Source organism: Salmo salar, chromosome 18 (genome assembly GCF_965601325.2).
Source record: "Salmo salar chromosome 18, fSalSal1, whole genome shotgun sequence".
Lineage (NCBI taxonomy): Eukaryota > Metazoa > Chordata > Actinopteri > Salmoniformes > Salmonidae > Salmo > Salmo salar.
In genome coordinates, this window is record NC_138308.1 from 83,924,726 (window position 1) to 83,949,239 (window position 24,514).

General features: G+C 43.9%; 1 protein-coding gene across 1 annotated transcript; it reads right to left on the bottom strand.

The window, feature by feature from the left end:
* Positions 1 to 202: 202 nt before the first annotated feature.
* LOC106578022 (ATP-sensitive inward rectifier potassium channel 10) lies at positions 203 to 23,285 on the bottom strand. The gene is made up of 7 exons (XM_082965226.1): positions 21,767 to 23,285; positions 15,208 to 15,333; positions 14,907 to 15,134; positions 14,414 to 14,625; positions 12,257 to 12,388; positions 11,938 to 12,115; positions 203 to 2,185 (listed from the first exon to the last, which is right to left on the bottom strand). The coding sequence occupies exons 2-7, from the start codon at positions 15,323 to 15,325 to the stop codon at positions 1,779 to 1,781; spliced, it is 1,275 nt and encodes a 424-aa protein (XP_082821352.1). The 5' UTR covers positions 15,326 to 15,333; positions 21,767 to 23,285; the 3' UTR covers positions 203 to 1,778.
* Positions 23,286 to 24,514: the final 1,229 nt, after the last annotated feature.

Here is a 24,514-nt window from a genome sequence, read left to right on the forward strand (position 1 = left end):
CTAGGGGGGAAAAAACAACAATTTTAACTTTTGTCCCGGTTCTCCCCTACCTGCGGCACTGGGATTCAGAGTGCATTGTGCTAGTGTACAGCAACAAAAACCATGTGGTATATCTTTAGTGCATGTTTCCTTCAGTGCTGGTTTCACGGAAACTGACACAGGTGTGTGGGTTTTGTTTGACAGAGACGGGCCAATACAGAGCTGTTGTAAATCTGCACTTTTATTAAAAACAGACATTTCATTGTATATTATCTGTTCCAGTATTACAGATGGGACCTGGCCTGGGCAACACTTCATAGTATATTATCTGTTAGGGTGATGAGGTTGCAGTATTACAGATGGGACCTGGCCTGGCCAACACATTATAACCAATCACAGGCAATGGTAGCATTCTTGCCTGACTTCATTGCAGACGCCTGCCAGATCTCACAACGAGTGGATAGGTGTTTAACATGTCAGCTAACCACACCATATGATATTGAAATCTGATGCTCGACTGCACAGACACTGGCACATCAAAAGGCACAGTTTAGTGGCACGTTTTAGAAGGACCACTGGAGTGATCAGGTATTGAAGTACAGTCTAAGGATGAATAACAAGTACATACATATGAACATGCATATGTTAAAACACACATACATGCTGTCTCGCACGCACATTGACTGAAACATATAAACATGCTTGTGTACACATACACCACCAAGTTAAAGTGCTTTTAGTATTGTTAACATACATCTCCAATACATATATTCCTGTGAAAAATAATAAAAAAATAACAGAAACACTAAACATCAGGGTTGGAATGAATTACATTTCAATTCTAGTCAATTCAGGAAGTACACTGAAATTCCAATTTCATTTCTCTTCAGTGCTTTTCAATGAGTGACAATGACAATTTGGAATTGGAATTTGGTTTACTTTCTGAATTGACCGGAATTTAAATGGAATGGACCACAACCCTGCTAAGCATATACTCAGATGAATAAGTACTGCTGGATATCGCATCGTTATGGACCGATACATACAGTATGCATACAATATCATATATTCAATCAAAATCCTTCAAGAAAAATGTAATTTTTTTTCTGCAGTATTTCCACTCTCATGTCCTGCAGACAGAGTACCTTTCTGTGTTAAAAACAGTAACAGTACCATGATTCCACAGGAGGATGGTGGCACCTTAATTGGGGAAGATGGGCTTGTGGTAATGGCTGGAGTGGAATAAGTGGAATGTTATCGAATACATCAAACACATGGTTTCCATGTGATGCCATTCCATTTACTCTGTTCCAGCCATTATTATGAGCCGTCCTCCCCTCAGCAGCCTCCACTGCATGGTTCTTTTGATTATGTCCTCGTGAACCATGTTTTGTCCTGGTAAACCAGTCAACCTTGACCTTTCCAGTCACACAAGTCTTCTTATAAAAAATACAGACAAATTAAGTTTAAAAAGCTTTCTTGGTCCGTCTTTGATTACAGGACAGTAGACACAAATGGGATGTATTTTGATCCTTTGAAGGTTATCACCTGTTGAATCCTTACCAACCACAAGGGGGCGATATATTCGCATCAAGTCCGAAAAAGGAGCGTGTGTGTGTGTTCACATTTCCCAACAGAGGAGCAGCTCGTCTCTCTTTCATTCAACTCTTTATTCTCACTTGATAATTTATCAATCTCCATACAGTCTCCTCTCTTTTCTCCTTTCTCATAACTCTCTCATTCCATCTCATTCATGCTCTCTCTCTCTCTCTCTCTTTCCCTCCATCCTCTCTCTCTCTCTATACATTACTGATACGGACACTGAGGGGGCTACTGTCTCTCCCCCTGCCCCTCCCCCTCTCCTCCCCTCGATAGCTCTCCTCTAGTTTCATCTTCTCTGGGTCCGCCCCTTTCTCTGCGCCCCCTCTGCTACTGCGGGACAAGTGCATGGCCGGGCTGGGGGGGGGGGCCTGTTTGAAGAGGGGCGGGGTTTTCATTTTGTCCACCTTGTCGAAGAAGGTGAAGTCCGCCACATACTTCCCAGACGGGGACAGGGAGACCACGGGGGGGAACTCGTACCCCCACAGGATCTCATCAGGCAGGTAGGAGGTGCGCACCTGGCAGGTGGCAGAGGTGGGCTCCACCGTGGCACTCATGATCACCAGCAGCTCAAAGTCTGCCAGATCCGGATCCGTCCATCCCCCTCCTAGAACACAGGTAGAGTGAATGAAAGATACAAATTTAGCACTACAGAGCCATTAAAAAAACATTTGGATATAACAATAAAAGGCTAAACGCTATTTCTAAAGATACTGTCTGATTTCTCTACTGAATCCAGATCACAAATCGGATTCATTCTAAATTCCACGGTCACTTCCAAGCATAGGACACAGACAGAAGGAAAAAGATTCATATCCATTATCACTAAAAGCAAGAATGGGATAATAGCAATAAAAGGATCATCTTTACTTTCCAACATGGACCGACTTCGCTTCTAAATCCAGATCACAAAATAGATGGACTAAATTCTCTGATCACTTCCGAGCGTAAAACCCAAGTTAAAGTGGAGATATAAACAGAGTCCATTGACAGAAGCCTTCTACCACATACATGTACACTCTCTTAAACACAAAACACACCCCACACACTTACTGTACGCACAAATACAGTGGGGCAAAATAGTATTTAGTCAGCCACCAATTGTGCAAGTTCTCCCACTTATAAAGATGAGAGAGGCCTGTAATTTTCATCCTAGGTACACTTCAACTATGACAGACAAAATGAGAGAAAAAATCCAGAAAATCACATTGTAGGATTTTTAATGAATTTATTTGAAAATTATGGTGGAAAATAAGTGTTTGGTCAATAACAAAAGTTTATCTCAATTCTTTGTTATATACCCTTTGTTGGCAATGACACAGGTCAAACGTTTTCTGTAAGTCTTCACAAGGTTTTCACACACTGTTGCTGGTATTTTGGCCTATTCCTCCATGCAGATCTCCTCTAGAGCAGTGATGTTTTGAGGCTGTCGCTGGGCAACACAGACTTTCAACTCCCTCCAAAGATTTTCTATGGGGTTGAGTTCTGGAGACTGGCTAGGCCACTCCAGGACCTTGAAATGCTTCTTACGAAGCCCCTCCTTCGTTGCCCGGGCGGTGTGTTTGGGATCATTGTCATGCTGAAAGACCCAGCCACGTTTCATCTTCAATGCCCTTGCTGATGGAAGGAGGTTTTCATTCAAAATCTCACGATACATGGCCCCATTCATTCTTTCCTTTACACGGATTAGTTGTCCTGGTCCCTTTGCAGAAAAACAGCCCCAAAGCATGATGTTTCCACCCCCATGCTTCACAGTAGGTATGGTGTTCTTTGGATGCAACTCAGCATTCTTTGTCCTCCAAACACGACGAGTTGAGTTTTTACCAAAAAGTTCTATTTTGGTTTCATCTGACCATATGACATTCTCCCAATCCTCTTCTGGATCATCCAAATGCTCTCTAGCAAACTTCAGACGGGCCTGGACATGTACTGGCTTAAGCAGGGGGACACGTCTGGCACTGCAGGATTTGAGTCCCTGGCGGTGTAGTGTGTTACTGATGGTAGGCTTTGTTACTTTGGTCCCAGCTCTCTGCAGGTCATTCACTAGGTCCCCCTGTGTGCTTCTGGGATTTTTGCTCACCGTTCTTGTGATCATTTTGACCCCACGGGGTGAGATCTTGCGTGGAGAACCAGATCGAGGGAGATTATCAGTGGTCTTGTATGTCTTCCATTTCCTAATAATTGCTCCCACAGGTGATTTCTTCAAACCAAGCTGCTTACCTATTGCAGATTCAGTCTTCCCAGCCTGCTGCAGGTCTACAATTTTGTTTCTGGTGTCCTTTGACAGCTCTTTGGTCTTGGCCATAGTGGAGTTTGGAGTGTGACTGTGTGAGGTTGTGGACAGGTGTCTTTTATACTGATAACAAGTTCAAACAGGTGCCATTAATACAGGTAACGAGTGGAGGACAGAGGGGCCTTTAAAGAAGAAGTTACAGGTCTGTGAGAGCCAGAAATCTTGCTTGTTTGTAGGTGACCAAAAACATATTTTCCACCATAATTTGCAAATAAATTCATTAAAAATCTTACAATGTGATTTTCTGGATTTTTTTTCTCATTTTGTCTGTCATAGTTGACGTGTACCTATGATGAAAATTACAGGCCTCTCTCATCTTGTTAAGTGGGAGAACTTGCACAATTTGGTGGCTGACTAAATACTTTTTTGCCCCACTGTAGCTGCACCACAAAGGCCTATATAGGTTGATAATGAACATCAAGCACACAAACAGTAAAGATACACACCCCCTTCAAGCACACTGCGCAACTGCCTTAATTTTGCCGGACCACAGGAAGAGTAGCTGCTGCCTTGAGTTACACCCTTTTTTCCCCCCTCAGAACAGCCTCAATATGTCAGGACATGGACTCTACAAGGTATCAAAAGTGTTCCATTCACACTCTGAATGGCACACATACACAATCCCATATCCGCGGGAAGTAGGGGTGCTGAGGGTGCTGCACCCCCTTAAAAATCTGAATGAAAAAAATGTATTATACCAAAAAACATTATTTTCAAAGATATATATTTGTTCACAAAAGTAGTGCACTGGACCTTTACAGGATGTATTAGCTGCCCAATAAAAACATTTCAGCATCTCTGCTTTGGCAAAAATGGAAGTTGTATAATTAAGAACAGTACCTTGCAGGATTCAATAGTTGGAATTGTAAGAGTTGTTGCCCTGTTCCTTTCTCTGCAATCATCATTCTAATGGATTTTTTAAAATTTTATTTCACCATTATTTAACCAGGTAGGCTAGTTGAGAACTAGTTCTCATTTACAACTGCGACCTGGCCAAGATAAAGCAAAGCAGTTCGACACATACAACAACAGAGAGTTACACATCGAACAAACAAACATACAGTGGAAAATGTCTATATACAGTGTGTGCAAATGAGGTAGGATAAGGGAGGTAAGGCAATAAATAGGCCACGATGTTAAAGTAATTACAATATAGCAATTAAACACTGGAATGGTAGATGTGCAGAAGATTAATGTGCAAGTAGAGATACTGGGGTGCAAAGGAGCAAGATCAATAAATAAATAACAGTATGGGGATGAGGTAGTTGGATGGGCTATTTACAGATGGGCTATGTACAGGTCCAGTGATCTGTGAGCTGCTCTGACAGCTGGTGCTTAAAGCTAATGAGGGAGATATGAGTCTCCAGCTTCAGTGATTTTTTTGCAGTTCGTTCCAGTCATTGGCAGCAGAGAACTGGAAGGAAAGGCGGCCAAAGTAAGAATTGGCTTTAGGGGTGACCAGTGAGATATACCTGCTGGAGCGCGTGCTACAGGTGGGTGCTGCTATGGTGACCAGTGAGCTGAGATAAGGCGGCGGGGCTTTACCTAGCAGAAACTTGTAGATGACCTGGAGCCAGTGGGTTTGGCAGCGAGAATGAAGCGAGGGCCAGCCAAAGAGAGCGTACAGGTTGCAGTGGTGGGTAGTATATGGGGCTTTGGTGACAAAACGGATGGCACTGTGATAGACTGCATCCAATTTGTTGAGTAGAGTGTTGGAGGCTATTTTGTAAATTACATCGCCAAAGTCGAAGATCGGTAGGATAGTTAATTTTACGAGGGTATGTTTGACAGCATGAGTGAAGGATGCTTTGTTGCGAAATAGGAAGCCGATTCTAGATTTAATATTGGATTGGAGATGCTTCATGTGAGTCTGGAAGGAGAGTTTACAGTCTAACCAGACACCTAGGTATTTGTAGTTGTCCACATATTCCAAGTCACAACCATCCAGAGTAGTGATGCTGGACGGGCGGGCAGGTGCAGGCGGCGATCGGTTGAAGAGCATGCATTTAGTTTTACTTGCATTTAAGAGCAGTTGGAGGCCACGGAAGGAGAGTTGTATGGCATTTAAGCTCGTCTGGAGGTTAGTTAACACACTGTCCAAAGAAGGGCCAGAGGTATACAGAATGATGTCGTCTGCGTAGAGGTGATTCAGAGAATCACCAGCAGCAAGAGAACTGAACCCCGTGGCACCCCCATAGAGACTGCCAGAGGTCCGGACAACAGGCCCTCCGATTTGACACACTGAACTCTATCAGAGAAGTAGTTGGTGAACCAGGCGAGGCAATCATTTGACAAACCAAGGCTGTTGAGTCTGCCGATAAGAATGTGGTGATTGACAGTCGAAAGCCTTGGCCAGGTCAATGAATACGACTGCACAGTAATGTCTCTTATCGATGGCGGTTATGATATCGTTTAGGACCTTGAGCGTGGCTGAGGTGCACCCATGACCAGCTCTGAAACCAGATTGCATAGTGGAGAAGGTACGGTGGGATTCAAAATGGTCGGTAATCTGTTTGTTAACTTGGCTTTTGAAGACCTTAGAAAGGCAGGGTAGGATAGATATAGGTCTGTAGCAGTTTGGGTCTAGAGTGTCTCGCAGCAGCTTTCCAATCTTTGGGAATCTTGGACGATAAGAAAGAGAGGTTGAACAGGCTAGTAATAGGGGTTGCAACAGTTTCGACAGATCATTTTAGAAAGAGAGGGTCCAGATTGTCTAGCCCAGCTGATTTGTATGGGTCCAGATTTTGCAGCTCTTTCAGAACATCAGCTATCTGGATTTGGGTGAAGGAGAAATGGGGAGGCTTGGGCAAGTTGCTGTGGGGGTGCATGGCTATTGATCGGGGTAGGGGTAGCCAGGTGGAAAGCATGGCCAGCCGAAATATGCTTATTGAAATTCTCAATTATAGTGGATTTATTGGTTGTAACAGTGTTTTCTAGCCTCAGTGCAGTGGGCAGCTGGGAGGAGGCGCTCTTATTCTCCATGGACTTTAGAGTGCCCCAGAACTTTTTTGAGTTTGTGCTACAGGATGAACATTTCTGCTTGAAAAAGTTAGACTTAGCTTTTCTAACTGCCTGTGTATATTGGTTCCTAACTTCCCTGAATACAGAAAGAACAAAACCCTGTTCTCAAACATTTACATTAAAAGTTGCAAAGTTATGGGCATCCACCTCAAATTAACATTTGTCTTGATGAAATAACATGGAAAACAACCACTTTTTGTGCAGTTTTAATTTACTCTCCTTACAAACCGCTTCATGCAAATGTACATTACTGTATTGTATATAGGCTGGTCATCTAGGTTAGAACCTGTAGACTTTCCATCACCATGAAGAAAAACAACATTCAATACAGTAACTGAGTACATTGAGACATCAAGTGGTTTGTGATGATGTGGCTCAGTTGGTAAAGCATGGTGCTTGTAACACTAGGGTTGTGGGTTTAATTCCCACGGGGGACCAGTACAAAAAATTATGAAAATATATGCGCTCACTACTGTTAATTGCTCTGGATAAGAGTGTCTGCTGAAATGGAAAAGGAAGGAATAGACCATTTCAGTTTTCACATAGAAATCAGTTGCATTTGCTAAGTATTTTAAGAAACTGGAAAACATATATCAAGCAAGTATTTTTGTTTTTATGAGTTTTTATGAGATTAACTGTTTTGTAGAGATAATTATCAGACTCAAGTTACAAATGCTGGTAAACATTCAACTACATTTAATTAAACATTTTTGCACCTTCCATGTCTCAATTGTCTCAAGGCTTAAAAATCCTTCTTTAACCTGTCTCCTCCCCTTCATCTACACTGATTGAAGTGGATTTAACAGGTGACATCAATAAGGGATCATAGCTTTCACCTGGATTCACCTGGTCAGTCTATATCATCTGTGAAAACAGCCCTTAACTCTAATCTGGACCCAGTACTGTTCTCACTTCGTAACACACACACACACACACACACACACACACACACACACACACACACACACACATATACGAACGCGCACGCACAAATATCACACACACACACGAATGCACATAGACAAGCACACACAATGCATGATATGGTAGACTGTCTAGTCTATTCAGTCTCTAATGTTGTTCTTGACTACTGGTTTGAACAGTCCTGACGGTGCTCTTCTGAACAGCCTTTACAACCTCTCTGCTCCTCTCTTCTCACTCCTGTTAACAACTACAGTGTACTGAGGGGATTCACGTTAGTGCACTCATTGTAAGCCCTTACTGAAACTCCTGACAGTGTCCCACCGTATTTGGCAAAATCCCCAACTCCCCGTCCGTGTGCCCCAAAAGAGCTGCAGATATTTCCACAGAAATGCATCATGAGGATTTGAGAGCTGCCGTGAGAGGAGGCCGGATTAGAAGATAGATTCGTAGATAGTGCAGGGGCTATTGTCGTAGCATTATGTACTGTTAGTATTTAGATTCTTCTAGTAACAGTATTATGCTACTTTAAGATAGTATTACAATTTTTGCAGATATTACTTACATTTTCAAGGTACACAGTGTGAAGCCAAAAGCCAAATGGAGTGTTCTCTGGGATCAGGCATCATTAAATAAACGTTACGTGTACAGTAACACAATGCCATACAATCTGACCACAGTCAATTTAACAAGAGGAGTTTGAGGCTCAACTCCATAGAAACCCATTACAGAGAGAGAGAGAAGGGGGGAGAGAGAGAACAAGAGGGAGAGAGAAGGAGAGAGAGAGCAGTGAAGGAGTAGAGAGGTAGATCAGGGATCAGGATGGGTCAGTAATAGCTCTGTGGTTAGTGGGGATGAGAGGCCTGCCATCCTGTAAGAGGATCCCCCCCAGCTGTATGTCAGCACCCCTCACGGTATCAGACTGTACCCCATTGTCTTTTAATGAGAAGCCCTGGCACCCACTCACACACATTCCACTGACATACACAGAGATGGAGAGAGAGAGACCCCTCTCCCGGTGTCATCCCCCAGACCCCAAAAATGTCACTACACTGGAGTGAACTAATAGGTATTTCACTCTACGCTGGAGTGAACTATAATGAAATGGTGCATGGTGTAAAGTCTCATTTGCATTTTTACCAGGGTGTCTTTTCTTTTTGAGTGAATTGTCGAGTTTACCACCCATGACTGTATTTGTTAGTGACACAGACATGGTTGTTGAATTCATTCCTTTTTTTAAGGCCTGTGGGTTTCACCTAGTAAGTTCCTAGGCGAATGTTATAATTAAAATGAAACTTTGGCAATATATAGTACTTACATATATTATAAGGCCTTGCTTTGATTGCTTAGTTTTACCCTAGCACAGTGGTGTTAGGAAACTCTTGGTTTACAGGCCACGTCAGGCCTGCAAGTCACATTATGCTGGTTTGCAAAGTGATGGATGTGTAATTCCTATTGGAATCGAGACAGAGCTAGGATATTCAACAGTTGGAATTTTTATTCACCCTCAACCCTCATTCAGAAAGACTGTTGGGATAATGGAAATTGATAAAGGAGACTACCTAAACCATTTAAACTGGAACAACCATTTCATTAACAGGTGCATTAAATCTAATTAACTAATTTGATTAGTTTAGAAAAATGTATGTTATCTTTGTGTAGCATAACATTATTCAATCAGTCAATCTACATGCAAAACACAGTAGTGCATTCTGGGAAATCTGATAATGATGGGTGTGGTTTTGATGGGACTGTTTTACTCTCCACAGTGTAAAACATTAGCTCTGATTATTAACATCAACACTGGGGGTTCTTTTACACCAATGAGTTTTAATTTCACTCTAACAGAGTGATTTTAACCTCTGAATCAACACTGGCTGATTTGCTGTGTAGAGTCGTGGCTAAAAGTTTTGAGAATGACACAAACATACATTTTCACAGAGTCTGCTGCAGCAGTTTGTATGATGGCAATTTGCATATACTCCAGAATGTTATGAAGATTGATCAGATGAATTGCAATTAATTGCAAAGTCCCTATTTGCCATGCAAATAAACTGAATCCCCCCAAAAACATTTCCACTGCATTTCAGCCCTGCCACAAAAGGACCAGCTGACATCATGTCAGTGATTCTCTCGTTAACACAGGTGTGAGTGTTGACGAGGACAAGGCTGGAGATCACTCTGTCATGCTGATTGAGTTTGAATAACAGACTGGAAGATTCAAAAGGAGGGTGCTGCTTGGAATCATTGTTCTTCCTCTGTCATCCATGGTTACCTGCAAGGAAACACGTGCCGTCATCATTGCTTTGCACAAAAAGGGCTTCACAGGCAAGGATATTGCTGCCAGTAAGATTGCACCTAAATCAACCATTTATCGGGTCATCAAGAACTTCAAGGAGAGCGGTTCAATTGTTGTGAAGAAGGCTTCAGGGCGCCCAAGAAAGTCCAGCAAGCGCCAGGACCGTCTCCTAAAGTTGATTCAGCTGCGGGATCGGGGCACCACCAGTACAGAGCTTGCTCAGGAATGGCAGCAGGCAGGTGTGAGTGCATCTGCACGCACAGTGAGGCGAAGACTTTTGGAGGATGGCCTGGTGTCAAGAAGGGCAGCAAAGAAGCAAAAAGGTACAGGGATTGGACTGCTGAGGACTGGGGTAAAGTCATTTTCTCTGATGAATCCCCTTTCCGGTTGTTTGGGGCATCCGGAAAAAAAGCTTGTCCGGAGAAGACAAGGTGAGCGCTACCATCAGTCCTGTGTCATGCCAACAGTAAAGCATCCTGAGACGATTCATATGTGGGGTTGCTTCTCAGCCAAAGGAGTGGGCTCACTAACAATTTTGCCTAAGAACACAGCCATGAATAAAGAATGGAACCAACACATCCTCCGAGAGCAACTTCTCCCAACCACCCAGGAACAGTTTGGTGATGAACAATGCCTTTTCCAGCATAATGGAGCACCTTGCCATAAGGCAAAAGTGATAGCTAAGTGGCTCGGGGAACAAAACATCGATATTTTGGGTCCATGGCCAGGAGGCGGGTGGACAAACAAAACCCACAAATTCTGGCAAACTCCAAGCATTGATTATGCAAGAATGGGTTGTCATCAGTCAGGATGTGGCCCAGAAGTTAATTGACAGCATGCCAGGGCGGATTGCAGAGGTCTTGAAAAAGAAGGGTCAACACTGCAAATGTTGACTCCTTGCATCAACTTCATGTAATTGTCAGTAAAAGCCTTTGACACTTATGAAATGCTCGTAATTATACTTCAGTATTCCATAGTAACATCTGACAAAAATATCTAAAGACACTGAAGCAGCAAACTTTGTGGAAATTAATATTTGTGTCATTCTCAAAACTTTTGGCCACAACTTTACACACGCATTCACATACACAGTATGCACGCACGCACGCACGCAAACACACACACAACCCTCTACAACAGGGATCGGCAAAAAGGTTATTTTCAAATACAATCACTTTTTTGGCTTAGTTGTGGTCAATTTGCAGTGTACAAATTCTTATAATGATGTTCCCTACTATCCACCCAACACTTCCCTCCCTCATCCTCTACTGTCCTGGCCCTGTTCCAAATGCCCTCTATCCATCACAGCAGTGACCTTTAATCTCTTTCTCTCCACACGGATGGCTTTCCGTTCCCACACCCCGGCTGGCCCTTTCGTCCTGCTGGTGATTAAGACATGGGACATGGTCAACTATAGTAACAACTTCACATACTTTACACAGACTGTAAGGTACTATAGTTCACTACACCACCACTACAACTTAACACTGAACCTGCCTGTCTATTTTACTACCATGTCTTAGGCCACTTACAGTAATATCAAATTGGACCAATTGGACAAGAACACTAGACCGTAACTACACTATACCTGGCTATGGAACTGGTGACTATCAAGTTTTAGGTCATGAAATAGGACCAATTGAAGGAGAACACGAAACACAAATAACCCTCGTTGTAAATGTTAAACTAAGTTAGTATGTTACACTGTAGTGCCTAGGAACCATCTTTTAGGGCACTAATATGAAATAGGACCAATTGAAGAAGAACACACAACACAAATAACTGGCATTGTGAACATTAAGCTACTGTATGTAATCATTCCTACCCTTGGCAGCCCAGGCTCTGAGTGGGCTGCTGTCGTCTATGATGTGGTAGAAGGTGAGGGGGAGGATGAGGAAGGGGCTGTCGCTGGACGTGTCCACCTGGAAGGGAACGTTCCTCTGGTCCAGACGCACCGTCTCCCCCTCCTTGGTCTGGGACGACTGGAGCAACTTCCCCGTCACCTAGGAGCCAAATGGAGTCATTTGGTTAGGGGACATGTGCAAGAATTCTAAAAAGAGGAGCGTCGATGGAAAATGACAAATGCGTCATACACACACACACACACACACACACACACATATACACACAAACTGTGTCTCTACCGAGCAGCCCAGCAGCAGGCTCTTGCGCATGTTAGCCACACGGATCATGAGGCAGGGTCGGCCCTCGTGATTGGACACCACAGCGTACTGGCTGAACTTCACTGTCTCTCCTCTCTTCTTGGGCCGCGCCACCTGAGTACAATGAGGAAGAGTGTGTCAAAGCCACACAGTGTAGCATGATGAACTACACTTCCCACAATGCTCTCTGCAACATATCCGGTGCTGCACAGCCTGCTGTAAGTCTCCTTATCAATACATACAGGGCATGAACTTCCTATCATCTTAACCTCCGCCCCCAACACACACACGCACACAGAAACACACACACACACAGACACACATATAGATAACTCTGACCCTGAGTGAGAGATAGAGGGCAGCAGATAATTCATGTTATAGAGGGTTAGAATGATAAGAGGAGAAAGGGAGAGGGGGAGAGAGAGAGGGGGGAGAGAGGGGGAGAGAGAGGTGGAAGAGAGGGGGGAGAGAGAGGGGGAGAGAAAGGGGGGAGAGAGAGAGGGGGGAGAGAGAGAGAGGGGGGAGAGAGGGGGGAGAGAGAGGGAGAGAGAGGTGGGGAGAGAGAGGGGGAGAGAGGGAGAGAGAGAGGGGGAGAGGTGGATAATAAACACTGCTGTATGTGTTGACTATGGATGGATGCAGTGCATATGTGACCCGATTTAGGAAACTAGGCATATGTCGCAAGTCACGACTTCACAGCAGAGCCGTTTGAACGTAAATCATATTATTTTTATCAAAATGCGTTTTTTTACAGAAATTCCTTCTCGAACATGTGAACTTTCATGTGCCTTAATAACAAACTTGTATGGCATCTGTAAATACGAATAAAATTGTTCAATTACGAGCCTTGTTGGTTAAGCCACAAAAAAAGAAAGCAACCTTCCCACTAGCCATGATTGGCTGAGATAATGAGTGGGCTGGACATGCTGAGAGAGGAGAGAGGATTGGTCTGCCATATAGAAGGCTTCTGTCGATTTGAGCTCGTCAGTCTGTGTTGGTAATCCCGTCGAACACACCTTTAAAAAAAAAATGTTTTGAAGTGGAGCTGCATAAGTGTTGCTCTCCACTTTCTGGAGGATCAAGTTTTGAAATCAGTGGAATTAGAGTATGATAGCTATAGAGATGGAGAAAACACCTGGCTCCGGATTACATCTTCAAACTAAGGGCAACCGTGGTATGGCATTCCTGACAGGGAGACGTGTCCGTGATGCATGTTGATGTATACAGGTAACATAGTCTAGCGTTAGCTAGCTACATTTTCAGATATTACACGTTTTTAATTTTGACAAAAAGTGGTTTCATTTCAAGCTAAAGTGTACTGTTAGCTATTTAGAGCCTAATGTTAGCTAGCTAACATTGAACCTGGTTGGTTAGCTCCCAGCACTGTGGCATTGTTGCCACTTTCTTCATTGTTGTTTAACTAGCTGATGTTAGCTGGCTGGCTCGTTAGCTAACGTTATTATTCGTTTCCCAGAGCTGTTTGCTTTTCTAGTCAGAGCCTAATGTTAGGCAGTGTTGGCACTTTGTTCATTGTTGTTTAACTAGCCAAGGTTAGCTGGCTGGCTCGTTAGCTAACATTACGTGACGTGTGTACAACACCCGTTGAATATGGCTGATGTCAGTAAACGTCTGCAAAAAAGCGTCATGAAATTGTTGCCAGCAGAGCTGGTTAGGCTGTTTTCGTGTTATCCAGAGCGTCAAGTGTGCGCTCTGAGAGTGAAACGAGATGGGTGGGGCTAAAGCTTAAGAGGGTGTGAAAGATGCTGAATGGGTGTAGACAAAAAATACCTCTTCACTAGAAACCAAAATATTCAAATGCGATTTTCTCAAAAGTGAGATTACAAGTTGATCAAGAAGAATTACTTTCCCATTGTTCCTCAAATGCAATGTATGATATACAATTTTGTAGCTCAGAGTCTCTACTTTTACCCAATGTAAAAAACACCATTTCACATTTCGCTACATAAGACCGAATCCAGGTGGTGAGTCACATATCGGGGCACTGAAAATTTGACATGTAGATCCAGATTTTTCAGTGATATACTGTATATCCATACTGTTTAGTGGTGGTTTACTTTATCGATGAATGTGATGGATGGTAAAGTGAACATCTTATCGATCTGCCCAGGGGAAGGGTACCTTGGCGAGGAAGGTTCCAGTGATGAAGATCTCAAGCACCATGGTTATGACCAGCTGGAGGATGAGGAGGATGATGGCAGCGGGACATTCCTCTGTGATGCAACGGAAGCCATAGCCAATTGTGGTCTGCGACTCCAGTGAGAAGAGGAACGCCCCTGTCAGAGTCTGCACCTGCATCACACACGGGGTGTGGTTGGACGGAGGGTCAAACTCTGGAGGGAGGGGTGGAGAAGGGAGGCAGAGGGAGAGAGGCAAGGTTGTGAGATTGATATGGAAAGCAAAAGGTCTCAGGGTTGAAGATTATAGGGGAGGTACAACTGATTGTATTGGTTTTTGAGGTATCATTGCTCTCAAATGCCTTAGCATTCTGTCTCTCCCTCTCTTTCCCTTCCCTCCATCCTCACATAGCAGAGCCACCAGGTACCACAGAACCCCTCCCACCTTCTCTCCCCCCATCCCTCTCTCCCTCTCTCTCCCCTTCCTCCATCCTCACCTAGCAGGTCTCCGTGCACCAGCGCCACCAGGTACCACAGAACCCCGAACAGGAACCAGGTCCCGGCGAAGGTGGCCGAGAACAGGAAGAGCTTGTAGCGCCACTGCATGTCCAGGAAGGTCGTCCAGATGTCACGCAGGTACATCGCCCCACGCCCGCTCACATGCTCGATGTGCACGTTGCTGTGCCCGTCCTTGGAGAGAACGCGCCTTCTCCGTCGGAGCGCGCAGACCGCCGTCGCTGCCCCCCCTGCCGCCGCTGCCCCCCTGCCGCCGCTGCCCCCCTGCCACCGCTGCCGCCCCCACCCCTGCCGTCCCCCCTGCCCCCAGCAGCGGCTTCAGAACCTCCGTCTGTGTCATGGAGTGACACACCTTCTGGGGGGAGGAGCCGCGCGAGGAGGGGGGAGTGGCCGACGTCATGGCTGCAGCTTTATCAGGGGAAGAAGGGAGGGATGGTGGGAGGGGGGGTTGATGGAGGAGTGAGGTAGGGGGTGAAGGGGGATAGAATGGATAAATGGGAAAGGAAGAGGGTGACGGTGGAAATTAGAGTGAGGGAGAGAGGTGAAGAGAGAGAGAGGTGAAGAGGGAGAGGACTGGGGTGTGGAGGGAGAGGGGTGAGGAGAAGTAGGGGTGAGGAGGGAGAGGAGTGAAATGAGAGAGGAGTGAAACGAGAGAGAGATGAAGAGGGAAATAGAGGGAGAGAGGTGAGGATGGAGAGGGGTGAGGAGGGAGAGGAGTGAAGAGGGAGAGGAGTGAGGAGGGAGAGGGGTGAGGAGGGAGAGAGGTGAGGAGGGAGAGAGGTGAGGAGGGAGAGAGGTGAGGAGGGAGAGAGGTGAGGAGGGAGAGAGGTGAGGAGGGAGAGAGGTGAGGAGGGAGAGAGAGAGAGGTGAGGAGGGAGAGAGGTGAGGAGGGGGAGAGGTGAGGAGGGGGAGAGGTGAGGAGGGGGAGAGGAGGGAGAGGGGTGAGGAGGGAGAGAGGTGAGGAGGGAGAGAGGAGAGAGAGGTGAGGAGGGAGAGGAGGGAGAGGAGGGAGAGAGGTGAGGAGGGAGAGAGGTGAGGAGGGGGGAGGAGGAGGGGAGAGAGGTGAGGAGGGAGAGGAGTGAGGAGGGAGAGGAGTGAAACAGGAGAGAGATGAAGAGAAGGAGGAGTGAAACGGGAGAAAAATGGAGAGGGAGAGGGGGTGAGGAGAAGGAGGGGTGAAGAGGAAGAGATAAATATTGTGCAAAGTCAAAGTTGATGAAAACCAAGTAGGAAAGATTTTGTGAGAAAGGAGAAAAGAGGAAAGGAAGAGAGAGGTTGTTAAAGGGAGGAATGGAAGAGGTGACAGGAGTGGAACATTCGGGGTGTGGGGGAGGAAGACATGAAGAAAGGGATAGAAAGAGAGGGACATTATAAATCGGACACACTTTTTCAAGTGGACAGATGCAGGCCTGTGGCTGTCAATGTGCTCCAAACTCTCTGTCACTCTCTCTCTTCATCCTTTTCTTTTCAGAGAGAGCAGCAGCTGCCCTTTCAAAGTAAAAGCCCCCTTTCAGCGCCAAGTCACAGCTGTCTTTTCATTTTAAAAGCCCCTCTATAATGCTAAGGCGTTCAGATGTGTCTGCAGCACATCACGCTGGCTGGATCAACAGGGACAGAAACAAGGCTTACTTTTTCCCCATCCGAAACCAGGAACAGAAAAGCCACATGTAGCCTATTATCTGGAGCACAGGTGGCAACTTAATTGGGGACAGGCTCGTGGTAATGGCTGGAGCGGAATTAGTGGAATTGTATCAAATACATCAAACACATGTTTTCCACATGGTTTCCATGTGGTTCATACCATTCCATTGACTCCATTCCAGCCATTATTATGAGCCGTCCTCCCCTCAGCAGCCTCCACTGGTATGGATCAGCCATTTATGAATGGGCTTTGATCCCTGACACAATCTATTTCTCTTTCATTATCCCTTTTTCCCTAACGAAGTAAAAATGAACGTTTCAATCGTCTTACTGCCTTACACTTAGAGTTCAAACTATGACCTTACCACGTTGACAATTAGCCCCATACTGCCCCAGTAGTCTACTACCATGTGCAGCTCCAATGGGACATTCATCAGCTGTCACATGATCTCATTTTCACTTTCCAATAAATGTTTTTCTGTGTCAGAGAATTAAGCGGTGTGTTTTGTGGACGCAGTACAGCAGGAGAATAGAGCTTGTCCAAATACAATGTTACTTGTCACATGTGCCAAATACAACGGGTGTAGACTTCACGGTGAAATGCTTACTTACAAGCCCTTAACCAACAATGCAGTTTTAAGAAAATAAGAGTTAAGAAAATATTTACTAAATATACTAAAGTAAAAAAAGTAACACAATAAAATAACAGTAGCAAGGCTATATACAGGGAGCACCGGTACCGAGTCAATGTGCAGGGGTAGAGGTTAGTCAAGGTAATTGAGGTAATATGTACATGTAAGTAGGGTAAAGTGGCTTTGCATAGATAATAAACAGCTAGAAGCAGCAGTGTAAAAAATGCAAATAGACCAGGTAGCCATTTGATTAATTGTTCAGGACTCTTATGGCTTGGGGGTAGAAGCTGTTAAGGAGCCTTTTGGACCTAGACCTGTTGCGCCAGTACCGCTTGCCGTGCGGTTGCAGAGAGAACAGTCTATGATTTGGGTGGCTGGAGTCCTTGACAATTTTTAGGGCCTTCCTGATACGGCCTGGTACAGAGGTCCTGGGTGGCAGGAAGTGATGTACTGGGACGTATGCACTACCCTCTGTCTGCTATCTATCAGGGCTAGTAAGAGGCCTCTTTTTCTCCTTGGGGATATGGAGACTTGCTGTTTGTGTGTGACTTTGGCCAGAGCATCCTTCTGGACTTTGTTCTGTATCCTCATCTGGACTCTCTCCATCTATATCTATCTCTCTCTCTCTCTCTCTCTCTCTCTCTCTCTCTCTCTCTCTCTCTCTCTCTCTCTCTCTCTCTCTCTCTCTCTCTCTCTCTCTCTCTCTCTCTCTCTCTCTCTCTCTCTCTCTCTCTCTCCTTGGCTAAATGGTCCTTTTGTCCCTGCCTGCCTCTGCTTTCCAGACCAATAAAAAAATAACCAACTAAAACAAAAGGCAGAGAACTAGGCGATCTGATACGCTCTCTACTTTCTGACCTTTCTCTCTGTGTCCCCACTCGCTTACTCTATTCTCTCTCCCCCTCTTTCCTCCCCCCTCCCTCCCTCTCTCCCTTCATCTCTCTCTGGTGCTGAAGCTCACACTGTGAGTATGAATAGGGATCTGTGTAGATTTCTGTGCTCAGAATACTAAATGGGGGGCGGGGGGTTGGGGAGGCGGGGCTTCGGATAGGCGTGTGTGATAGGCCGAGTACATTTACAGCTGACCTCTGAACCCTACTGAGGCCTCGCCCACACATACAGTAAACACACATTCATATGTACAGCGACATACATAACACGGCCGTCTCAATTTATCAATGTTGATACTTCCCAAACAACACTTACTATTATTATTATTTTTATTATTATTTTCCCTTGGTTTAGTATTCCTTTTAACACTTCTGTGTCTTCCTCTCCACTATATTCTCTCTCCATTTGAATCAAATTATGTAAAAAAGATTTGTTGACTCAATTTACATGGGTTTGTTACCATCCTGCCTTAAAATGTCATGTCAAGTCCAATCCGGATTTCGTGTGGTGATCAAGAGGGGTTGGGTTAAATGCGGAAGACACATTTCAGTTGAATGCATTCAGTTGTACAACTGACTAGGTATCCCCCTTTCCCTTCCCTTTCCTCCCTTTCTCCTTCTCGCCATCTCTCTCTCACTCTGTCCTGTGTGCACAAGAATCCTTTGTTTAGAGAGATGAAAGGGACAAAAGCCACCATTGAAAAATACGACTGAGTGAGAGAGAGGGAGAAAGTGTGTGTGTGTGCGCGCATTGGTTTGTGTGACTTAGTGATCCTATGTGAGTATGAGTTCAAGTGTGTGAGGGGGCAGAAAAGGGGAAAGAGGACTTGGATTAAGAGAATCGAGAGAGAATCGAGAGAGAGAGAGAGAGAGAGGTGTGACAAAAGATACTCATTAGTATTCCTGAGCAGTGTGATCCACCATACTCCTTCCTGTCTCTCTGTGTGCACCATTCCAATTCTCCAAACAACCTCTACACAACACTCCAACGACCTCCGAGCAACCCATGAAAACACTCCAAAAATTGCCCCATAACACTAAAAGGACTCTGCAAACAGAAAAACTACTTCTCAACATTAAATCAACATGTACCCAGCCAGGTGTGAAGTGGAGATACTTTGCTGCTGCCCTGTGCTCCAGTCGTTGTGATGTGAATGAGTTTGAGAGTCTCATGTACCCTACATATACTCAACCACCCCTCTATAACACTTGATTACCTCTAACGGACATATTCAAACAACAATCAAGTCTTGTATATTACACATGAACAGTATAAGGTGTAAAAATCCCCACACAGCCTCTGCAAACAAGCACTGGCACAACTTCTTCATTAACCAAACTATTGGGGTTCCAGGTACTCAAACTACGCACAAATTGACACTTGAGAAGCAAGCACATCTTGCACACTGTACCTGCATGGGTAACTCAGGTACATTTTACATTTACGGTTTAGCAGGCGCTCTTATCCAGAGCGTTAAGTGCCTTGCTCAAGGTCAGATTGACAGATTTTTCACCTAGTCGGCCGGGGGATTCGAACCAGCAGCCTTTCGGTTACTAGCTCTTAACCGCTAGGCTACCTAGACCTCGCTACTTACACACACTGTGTGTTCACTACATTCAAGATACATTGAATCGTTTTAGTAGACCCTTGCCAGCATTTCAATAACAAGAGCAATCACAGAGGGAGAAAATAAAACAGCTTAACAGTGACTTTATCTAACGCATTTAATGTATCCCAATTAAATTTTTTACATCTCTTTAGTGTCCATTTTACACATTGTAGACTTCACTTGCAAACCGCAGCCAGTGAGTGTTCTGGAATGTCCAATTTAAACTCTAATCATTGTGCCAGGGAGGAGATTGATGTTATAGTGCCAGGGTTGGTGCCAGAGGTCATTTGTCGGCACCCTCTCAGTATCCATGGTGATCTTCCTCAACGTGTCCCGGGTCAGGTTGCCTTCCTACAGGTGTGAGTTAGAACCCTTATCAACGCTAATACAGTCTACAGCAACGGGTTTTTACGCCTTCATTCTTCTGCACTTTTAGAGAGGGACTGAGGTCCCACTTTAAACTTGAAATCATTGGCCACTTTAATAAATGGATCACTAGTCACTTTAATAATGCCACTTCAATAATGTTTACATATCTTGCGATTACTCATCTCTTATGTATATACTGTATTTTATACCATCTATTGCATCTTGCCTATGCCGCTCTGTCATTGCTCATCCATATATTTATATGTACATATTTGTATTCCATTCCTTTACTTCCATTTTTGTGTATTAGGTAGTATGCTAGATTACATGTTCGGGAAATTGTTAGATTACATGTTAGATATTGCTGCACTGTCGGAACTAGAAGCACAAGCATTTCACTACACTCGCATAAACATCTGCTAACCATGTGTATGTGACCAATAACATGTCATTTGATTTGATGTGATTTAAACAAAGTACAGCTTATAAAGCTTTTTACAGCATACACTGTAAAAATATGTTTATGTTTTTATGGGAGCTTAGTTGCAGCCAGCTACCTGTAAATTATCGTAAAAAAGGTACTGTATGTTACCGTAATTTCCAAAGAGACCGTAAAAGTACATTTACGGTAACATACTGTACTTCTTTTTACAGTAAGTTACAGGTAACTGCCAGTAAGTTAACAAAAAACAACAGGGTTCTTTTTTACAGTGGACATAAAGGCTTCGTAAACACTACATAAATGCTTCACAAATCATCTATAAGTTTATGTCATACTCTATAAAGGGTGTATAAACATGCATAATGCCTTGTGTCTTTGGCAATTCAGCCTACAGTGGGAATGGTTATGTCACCCTTTATACGCTATTTATAGAGTTTGACATGTGCTTATAGATGATTTGTGTAGCATTTATGTAGTGCTTATGAAGCCTTTTGCAATTGTATAGCTTTTATAACTTGTACTTCATATAAAGTGGAACCGGAAGAAAATGAATAATCAAAGTGACAAGTAAATCAAAGTTATAAAATTCTAATCAAGTACTGTTACTAAATACTTACATTTTTATTAATTGAAAATGCAGAGTATGTTGAAAACGTAATAACGGTCACAAGAAAACTTCCCTTGAGATGATGTCTACCTATTATTTTACAAGATACGATGGGGGAAAAAAGGAAGAAACGTGATTCCAGCATCTCTAAGCTAAACGGTCATTTTAGTCACATACAGGTGTCCAAAAACTCCAGCTCCAACGTATAAGTGCCACACACACAGTGGGCCCAACCAGTACCGTAAAAACACTAACCCGCTTAGTAGCATTGATAGGCTGCACTCATCCTGTTCTCTGTGTGTGGGTGCACCTGTGCTCTCTGCCCATGTCCTCTTTGCGTACTAAGCCAAATGGCGTTCCAATTCATTTCCTTATTATGGTTACTCTTCATGAAGAGGGTGAAACATACCTAACTCCATTTTGTAACTTAATAGGTCTAACTTTTCATCAAGCGCTGGCCTTTTTATATTCGACCCTATCGATTTAACTCCCTGCTGTCTCTCAGGTGAAAAATCAACAATTAGCTTTGCTGCTAACAACTTCTATGTATTCTGTAAGATAACAATAATCAAATAATTGTTGATGATCTAGTAAGCTAATGAAAGCAAACTGAATTTAGGCCCATGAATTAGAATGTGCGTGTCATCACTTACCTTTTGTTGCAATTGTTGAATGCAATTTTGAGACTTTTAAAAGTGTTTGTATCCCCCAAAACACATTTAAAAAATGTATGTTACGATCAATTTGCCTATTTGTTGACTTTTTACTCAGTTCGACGTCATGGATTGGAGCAATGCGAACTTGTTGACAGTTCTCTCACACGCATGAGCACGAGACAGACAATGAAAGTTGCGTATAGATTTCCATCCTGATTGTAGTTCTAGATATTGCCATTATAATTGTAATATGCCTAACAATAAAACCATTTTTACAAAAACGTTAAAATCATCAAGTTTCTGTAGCCTACTAATCTAATCCCGAATTTACAAAAGATAAATCAATGGTTGCTCTAAGACTGGAGTGTCAGTCAGTACCGGTTCCGGTGGAACGTTACAGAGTTATTATGTCATAAAATAGTTGCAATGTCTCCCGTTGCATCTGGAGCTGTGATGGTTCTCGGGATCATGCAGAAGTTGAATTGTCCTCTTCTCTCAAGTTTTCACTTGTCTCTCCTTATAAATGAAAAAGTAGCCTATTCAGTCACTCAACTGGATTCAGGACATTTTAATTCATTAATTCAACTCTCCTCCCAGCTTCTCCTCCCACCCTTTCTCTCTCTCTCTCTCTCTCTCTCTCTCACCCTGTTCACTGTAAATGGGTCCCTTGTTAAGGGTTCCTCGACTGTTCAGCCTTTGTCAACTTTCTCATGTAAATGTCTGATGGCTAAGATACACGCCTGGAAGTTATTTCACTGTTAGAACGCGTGGAGGTAGCCTATTTACAAATCAGAATGAACAACAGACACTTTATTGTGGACTTGGCTCCTCGCAATTTTGCGTCGGCAAAGTTGGCCAATGGTTAGACTGAATAATGTCGGCTTCGCTCTGTGAGGCCATGCCATGTCCGCCTGCAAGGAGAGAAACGCTATACACGTGCTCCCGCCGCGACGGACATCAGAGGAACTGTCCTGAATAAGAATTGAAGAAAAACAACAAGACCACTGGACAGTTAGGTCTACCCAGAACAATGAAAAAGATAATAACCTCCATGTCTTGTTACAGTTAATATCAATGCCTAGAACTTATCTTATAGAATCAATAAAAGGACAAAAAATGAAAGGACAACTTGATGAAAGACCACATGTGAAGTTTGTTTTGGCGGGAGCTGGATTTACAGCGTGCCCCAGCTGAGCGACCATGGTGGGAGGCAGAAGCATGAATAAACCTGAGCTGCACGATATTTGCTGGACCTTTTTCACACGAGCATCAATCTCACGGACCCACCCACCCGCCAGCGCGTGTTGTTCCATCCTGTAGTCTCCGGTCCCGCTGAGAGAGTTGTTCCCTCATCCGTACACGGGCACCTAAAGGTGTGTGTGTGTGTGTGTGTGTGTGTGTCCAGGGGAGAGTCCTAGTCCAAGGTTACAGCCTGGTGGGGATGGTGCATAACGTCTTCACTGGATTACATTATTACAAATATACACCGCCTTCAGAAAGTATTCAAACCCCTTGACTTTTTCCATATTTTGTTGTGTTACAGGCTGAATTTAAAATTGTTTCAATTTAGATTTTAAAGTCAAAGTGGAATTATGTGCAATATTTTTTTTCTCGAAATGTTTACAAATGATTAATAAACAAAAAGCTGCAATGTCTTGAGTCAATAAGTATTCAAGCCCTTAGTCACATATTAAGTTGCATGGATAATTGCAATAATACGTTGCAATAATAGTGTTGAACATGATTTTTGAATGATACCTCATCTCTGTACCCCACACAAACAAATGATCTGTAAGGTCCCTCAGTCGAGCAGTGAATTTCAAGCACAGATTCAACTACAAAGACCTGGGAGGTTTTCCAATGCCTCGCAAAGAAGGGCACCTATTGGTAGATAGGCACTGAAAAATAGGCACTGAATAGCCCTTTGAACATAGTGAAGTTATTAATTACACTTTGGATGGTGTATCAATACACCCAGTCACTACAAAAATACAAGCGTCCTTCCTAACTCAATTGCATCCTGTTTGCAACAAGGTACTAAAGTAATATTGAAAAAAAATTGGCAAAGAAATTAACTTTTTGTCCTGAATACAAAGTGTTATGTTTGGGGCAAATGAGTACCACTCTCCATATTTTCAAGCATAGTGGTGGCTGCAGCATGTTATGTGTATGCTTGTAATCATGAAGGACTGGATGGGGAGTTTTCCAGTATAATAAAGAAACGGAATGGAGCTAACCACTGGGAAAATCCTAGAGGAACACCTGGTTCAGTCTGTTTTCCACCAGACACTGGGAGATGAATTCACCTTTCAGCAGGACATTAACCTAAAACACAAGGCCAAATCTACACCAGAGTTGCTTACCAAGAAGAGAGTGAATGTTTCTGAGTGGCCGAGTTACAGTTTTGACTTAAATCTGAATGTTCCCTCTCTCCGGAGTGCGAGATTTTTTAAATGCTTGGCGCACGTGTCTCTGTTTTAAGAAAACTACGTTATAGGGGTCAGCAACTGACGGTGAGAATAGGAGAGAATCGGAGAGATCAGGAGAGAACAGGGAGAGAATAGGGAGAGAATAGGGAGAGAACAGGAGAGAATAGGGAAAAGACAGGAAGAGAACAGGAGAGAATAGGGAGAGAACAGGAGAGAATAGGGAGAGATCAGGAGAGAACAGGAGAGAATAGGGAGAGAACAGGAGAGAATAGGGAGAGAACAGGGAGAGAACATGAGAGAATAGGGAGAGAACAGG